Here is a 6,986-nt window from a genome sequence, read left to right on the forward strand (position 1 = left end):
ACGTACTTTTCTACTGATTCTACCTTATTATTGTTTTATTATGCAATTTTGTAATATTTTTTTAAATAATTACAAATGATTTGTACTTCACACACCATTGTTTGTAATAGAGTTTACTTCCCATACAAACAACTATGAAAATGTAGTAAAAATACTACGCATTTTAGCAACACTGAAGCTGACAAACAGTTTTTTGAGTTTTTTGCAAATAATCGTCGGTGTTTTGTTTAGCGGCAGCAAATTTCAACAAGAGTTTGGAAATATTTAATTATTTTACATATTTTTAATAAAAAACTATGTCACGTTACGATCGCGCTGTTACCATCTTCTCTCCCGATGGTCATTTATTGCAAGTGGAATATGCTCAGGAAGCTGTGCGAAAAGGATCAACAGCGGTAAGATGGAAAAAAACTTAACCTCGTTTTAATGGTGCTAAAGAAAATCTCCAATATAAAATTTTTTGTTTATTCCCTTAAGGTTGGTGTACGTGGAGTCAATTGTGTGGTTTTAGGTGTAGAAAAGAAATCGGTAGCGAAATTGCAAGAAGAACGTACAGTGCGTAAGATTTGTTTGCTGGACAATCATGTTGTTATGGCATTTGCTGGTCTCACCGCTGATGCTCGCATTTTGATTAATAGAGCTCAAGTGGAGTGTCAAAGTCATAAGTTAAATGTAGAAGATCCAGTTACTTTGGAATACATTACCAGGTAAGTTAGCTTTATTCTGCAAAATTGAGTCTTAAGTAATATTTTGTCCATCGCAGATACATTGCCCAATTGAAACAAAAGTACACACAAAGCAATGGTCGTCGTCCATTTGGTATTTCCTGCTTAATAGGAGGTTTTGATTTTGATGGTACTCCTCATTTGTATCAAACTGAACCCTCAGGTATTTACTATGAATGGAAAGCTAACGCCACTGGCCGTTCAGCAAAAACAGTGCGTGAATTCCTCGAGAAACACTACAAAGATGAAGAAGTTGAAACAGAAAATGGTGCCGTCAAATTGGCCATTAAAGCTTTGTTAGAAGTGGCGCAGTCGGGCCAAAAGAATTTAGAAATCGCCGTTATGGAAAAGGACAAACCATTGAAAATGTTAGATGTCCAAACTATAGAACAGTATGTAGCTGTGATTGAGAAGGAAAAGGAAGAAGAGGCAGAGAAGAAAAAGCAGAAGAAATAAACTTGTATAGTTTAAGATGCTGCCACCACAGTCCTTTTCTTTTTTGTTTCGTCATCGTAATATTCAACATAATAAGAACACGATCCTGTGAAACACATGGTTTTTTTTCTAATATATTAATTTAAAATAACTGGTTTAATTTTTAGCTTTTCTAAATGTGGAAATAAAACAAACAAGAGAAAATTTTAAGTGAATATGAGATCCGCTTTCGCTTTGTTGTTTTACATTATAACTAAAGCGGGAGTTTTTTGTGTATGAAGCTGAATAATTGTCAAATTCTTCTAAAATTCTAAATATTTCTTATGGTAACTATTTTATTAATGTACAGCAGGAGTTTCTTTGTATTTCGATTTGAAAGAAAAGGCCAACACTAAACAATTTTTACAGCTGTGATATAACTCCATTCTGATCAAAAGTAGATTTATTTCCATTCTTTGCTTCTTCGGGTAAATAAAAATATCGAAACGCAAACTTTACCAAGAACAATATCTTCTATAATAAACATATCAATGTGATTGTTTGATACGCCTTTTTATACCCTACATAACAATATAATGGGGAGGGTATTATGCGTTTATGCTGATGTTTGTAGCAACGACACTTACTTTTTCACCGATTAAGCTTTTTCCGTCTGTCTGTGTGCCCATAAAAAAAACTTGTGCCTATACTATTGAGAGCAATTTGCAAGATAAAATTCCCCAAATTGGGCTTTTAAGCTCACAATTATGTTAAATGTTCTACGTAGTATCTTCAAAATTCGACACAACTTAGTTATTTATAAGTCTAAATGATACATCCGCTTTTCGAAATGATCAGGCTTCAGTCAGATAATGACTTGAAGGTCAATAATATACTGTAAACACATTAATGTAAAAGTAAATCGCTCTACCAAAATTTATGAGAATAGGCTCCTGGCACCACTGATGCCCGACTATATATTCTTGTTTTATTATATAGATGTAGTATATTCTAGGAGTATTAATAGTCGTACACATATGTATACATATATCAGACATTCCAGTTCGTAGTGATCCAATTTTCCCAGATTAACATTGATTTTGACAATTCCAAAAAAAAAAAAAACATTAAGTTTGGACAGCATTAATTCAAAAATGTTTAACAGATTTTGTGTTTTCTTTATAAAAATTAATTTTTGATGGAAAACTAATGTGATCAATTGTCTCGAAACAAACTATACATTCCATATAGATCGAAATTTCAAGGGAATTTATACAGTCCCGCTCACTTAAATAGGTTCACTGTTTTGTTTACATTCAAATTCATTTTTTTCAAAAACTAATGGACTAATTAGTAACATTAAAATTTTAAATAATAACATGATGTCTTAGGTATCACAAGTAAGACAAAAATTAGCACAATACCTAATAACTGATTTTTAATAATTTATTTTCTAAAACACTTCGTTTTTGAACAATGTTTTTTTGGATCATTTAAATCAACAAACAACAACAAAATGCATTTTTCATGAAACTTTTTTACTTTTATAAACAAGGTTTTAGAAAAGATTTAATAAGGAACATATCCACCGTTAGTTCATATAACTTCCAAAATTCGAGGTGATAAAGAGTTATAAAGATTCTTAAGTAAAGGTAAGGAAGTTTCGGTCCAAGCTGTTTTAATTCCTTCAATACTGTCTGCCCGACCTATACACTTTAGGAGAAAGAATATCCGAAACGTTTTCAATCAAAAATTGGTGAGAAGATTATGGAGGCCACTCCAAAATTTTTACATTCTATCTTTGAATCCATCCTTTTACATCCCTAGAGGTAAGGATCGGGACATTATATTTTTCAAATTTCCACGTCATGGGTTCAAAGATATCCGAAAATGTGAAATAAGCGTGAAATAAGCTGTTTCCATTATGGCATTACAATTCTTACTCGATAAAAGAAATTGAAGCTCACATGTTTTATAATATGAAATTGCCCTCCACTATATCCAACATCATCCACAGCTATGCAGACGACTTACGTAGAGGTCTTCCTTTCAAAAATCATAAAAAATAATGATCTGGTCCTTCTAAATTAAACTTTTCTTCATCCGAATAAACAAGATGTTGATATTGCTTTTTATAACCATGTGTTCACGTGCAAACTGAAGAGGTTTTTTCTTTATGAGTGGCAATTGGAGTAGCTTTTATTAATTGTTTAATATTGTTAAAGCCTTGGCCCTTCTTACAATACGTTTTACTACAGCTAGGCTTGCTGTAACACCCACTTTTTATTTAAATTTTGCTGCAGAATCACTTGACTTGGAGGCAGATTTTATGAAATCTCTTCTGTGCGCTTTTGTTATGAGTCCATATGTACGTCCATTAATGTTTTCTTAATATTCAGACTATTTTCTTTTAAAATTGCGAATAACATTCTGAATTTGCCCATTTTTTTAGCCAATTTCCTGTGATTTCCAAAAACGCTTAAATTTTGCCATTTTATTCTTTAGTCAATGGCTTACCGCGACCTATTTTTTAAAAAATATATTGCCTATATTTACAGTCACTAAATTATGAATAAATTCTACCTACTGCCAGCAGTAAACTGATTTTATTCTGAATGAACCTAATCAAGTGAGCCAAAAAAAAATATAGCTAAAAAACGTAGTGTGTTAGAAAAAAAATTATTAAAAATCAGCTATTAAATGTAAACAAAAAAGTGAACCTATTTAAGTAAACGGGAGTGTTCATATATCTTTTCAGTAGTTAAAGCGTGAATAAGTAAAGATTAGTTCAGACCTATCAAATATTTGACGAAAAAAAAAAAAAAAAACGAAAAAAATTTTAATGCGATACATTAATTAGTATAGAATCAATAAATGTCGACTATATGTTGATTTTTTAGGGGTCACATCAGATTAAGATGTGAACTAAACAACATTTGTATAAATTTAGGATTCGTTGCAAAGATTCTTTTAAATTTATTAGCACAATAAAACCTAAAATGGGTTCTATCTAGGCTCGAATTTTTTCACAAAGTCATTATTAGTACATATGTGAATTTTGTTCTTCTGAGAGTTATTTTAAAATTATCCATGATTCATTTATGAATCCAATCTAACTTTACAGAATTTGATACAGCGAGAATTTTTTAGATGAAATCATTTTATTTCAAAACTACAATATTTATACGGGGTAATATCGATTATTAAGGGCCAATCTTTAGGTGAAAGATTAGCGATTAAATTAAAATTAATCCTCGAAAGCTGTTTTTGAGTACTCAATTAGTTAATTTTGTTTGCAAGTTTAAGCGCCCAATGGAGGTGGTTTAAACTTAAGCACTAAATGCAAAAGTGTAAACAGCTGATGCAAAAAAATTAATAAAATGTTTATAAATATAAACATTAAAATGTTCTATTTATTGATTAGTATAAATTATGGATACTTCAAAATACATTTTTTTGTTTTTAATTTAAGTTTTCATTAATTTTCATATTAAATTTACAATTGTCTTCTTCTTTTTTATAAAATATGCATTGTTTTCATAACAAACAGTGACATTTTCTGTTGTTTTGTATGGCAACACTGCGAAGTTTAATCTTGTACTCAAAAACATCAAAGGGGATTAACATAAGATTAAATTTATTTTTAGATTAACTAATCTGATTATTAATTGGCATTTGATTACCATCTCAAAACCCCGCTCTAAATGATCTTTGATTAATTTCTATTTTAGGACATCAATTGTAAATGTAAAGAAAATAGAGAAGATAACTTTATTTGGGGTCTAGTCCCAAATGTGTGTGAAGGTCTAAAATTAGTATATTTCCGCTAAAATATATTGATGGATTTAACTGATTGACGGACAAAAAGTGCTAAGAGTTACAAAGTGTTATTTTTGTTTTAAAAAACTTTTTAAGTTAAAATTTAAAGGGTCTTTATTAAAAAATATGAAAAGAAATACTCACAAATTTTAAAAATGATTGATGTTGTTTACACCTTTCTTTATAGGCTTCAAAACAATAGATAAGAAATTTAATTAATTTTAATCATAATTTGTGAAAAACTTATGGATTATAAGAAAATATAAAAGTTATTAATGAATATTAACAGGCGAGACTAATGATCATTAGTATGACAAAGAAAAGGTCAACAAATCATATAAAATATAACCAAGCATTCTCATTCCTTACAAAAGTCATTAATACAAACCAAACAATAATGGAATATCTAACTCTATTAAATAGAAAACAACTAAAAACCATAAATATTTTAGTTTTTCTTTTATTAAGTCTGAACTTTTTTCTTTTCTTTTTTTTTTGCTTTATGCAGTTTTTCTTTCTAACGTACATGTGTATTTCCTGTTAGTTTAACATTCAAACATAAACAAACATTCATGTTATAGAATAGAATTGAGAGAGACGTGACTTGTTTTCATAATAAACAAACTTCAATTCCAAATAAAAACAGAAAACAAAAAAGAAGGAAGGTAAAAATAATAATTTCAATATGTTAAAGGTGAAACTAGTTAGTTTTTTATGTATGTATGTAAAATAAAAGAAAATGCAAATAAAATAAAATAAACATTTAAATTCTTGTGGCAGTTAATTTAGACCCAATTTACACAGAACAAAGTTTTCTTTTGTTTACACATAACAAGTCTCTTGCAAACCTAAGGACAAAGAAAGAAATTTTAAAAGAAAACGTGAAAAATTGCGGATTTACACTAGACAATTTTACTAGCCCAAGTTTTTGTTGCTTTTGTATAAGAGAAACAAGATAGAAATACAAAATAAAAATCTTGGACAAGTTAAATTGTCGAGTCTAAATCAGGTCTTACAAACAAAGACTTGCGGCAAAAAAACAAGTGTAAATAAACCATGTTTAATAAAACGCACTGCATGGTGTGTATGTGTAAACCCAGCGAAAAAATCCAATAAGATTTTTCTTATTACAAGAATAAAATAACTGTGTATTTGGTTTTGCTGTTGACATGTGTGTTAGGGGTTGTTGTTTGTGTTTAATTTTATATTTCGATTTTGACACGCAGTTGATAACAAGCAGAGTGGCGCAGTGGAAGCGTGCTGGGCCCATAACCCAGAGGTCCGAGGATCGAAACCTTGCTCTGCTAGCAAAGTTGGAAAGTTTTTTTTTTTTTTAATTTTTACTATTTTTTATTTAATAAATTATATTTGACTGTTTTATGTGAGATTTGTTAGTGACTGATATTGTTTGCTCTTCTATATCGAAAGAAATGCGATACAAAATGAATTTGTATGAAAATCGTTTAAAAAATTATAAACTGAGTGTTTATACTTAAAGGGGTATTCAATTATTCGACTTTTATTTCCATAGGTTTTTGACAAATAAATGTTTGAGGTTTTCACTTAGCTGGTTAATAACACAGACCAACAAAATTTAAAAAAGTCGTAACCCACATATGAATATATATGTATTTCTAAATGGTTGAGCTGCGCTGAATCCGAATCTTAGAATCTCGATCTCATCATATTTTCGAGATATTTGAAAAAACAAAAAGTTTTTTGCCAAATTTTAGACGTTGTAACAGAGGGAATACATACATCTTTATTTATTAAATCTGTTACGTCGTCCAATCGTTACGAAAGTCCAATCTTCCAAATTTTAACTTATGTTATATATTTATCCATCTTTGAGATATTTTCAATTAAAGCTTGAAACAACTATAAATCCGAAAATTTTACGGCAAAAATTTCATCGTTCGATATCTTCGCAAGTACAAGAGATTTTTAATTGATTCTAATGCGATTTTATGTATAACTATAAGAAGCATATAATAAAAGCGAAGTGGAATTTTGCTTTTTTATTTTTAT

At 29.5% G+C, this 6,986-nt stretch overlaps 1 protein-coding gene and 1 non-coding gene across 2 annotated transcripts; both read left to right on the top strand.

Moving 5' to 3' along the window:
* Positions 1 to 160: 160 nt before the first annotated feature.
* Positions 161 to 1,378, top strand: LOC119599860 (proteasome subunit alpha type-7-1). The gene is made up of 3 exons (XM_037949773.1): positions 161 to 395; positions 478 to 707; positions 764 to 1,378. Exons 1-3 carry the CDS (start codon positions 297 to 299, stop codon positions 1,179 to 1,181), a joined length of 747 nt encoding a protein of 248 aa, XP_037805701.1. The 5' UTR covers positions 161 to 296; the 3' UTR covers positions 1,182 to 1,378.
* Positions 1,379 to 6,193: 4,815 nt separating this feature from the next.
* Positions 6,194 to 6,265, top strand: Trnam-cau. The gene has a single exon. It is a non-coding gene; the product is annotated as a tRNA-Met (tRNA).
* The last annotated feature ends 721 nt before the right edge of the window (positions 6,266 to 6,986 follow it).

Source organism: Lucilia sericata, unplaced genomic scaffold (genome assembly GCF_015586225.1).
Source record: "Lucilia sericata isolate MDLA Ls3-8-SP2 unplaced genomic scaffold, ASM1558622v1 Contig000093F_arrow, whole genome shotgun sequence".
NCBI classification, from domain to species: domain Eukaryota; kingdom Metazoa; phylum Arthropoda; class Insecta; order Diptera; family Calliphoridae; genus Lucilia; species Lucilia sericata.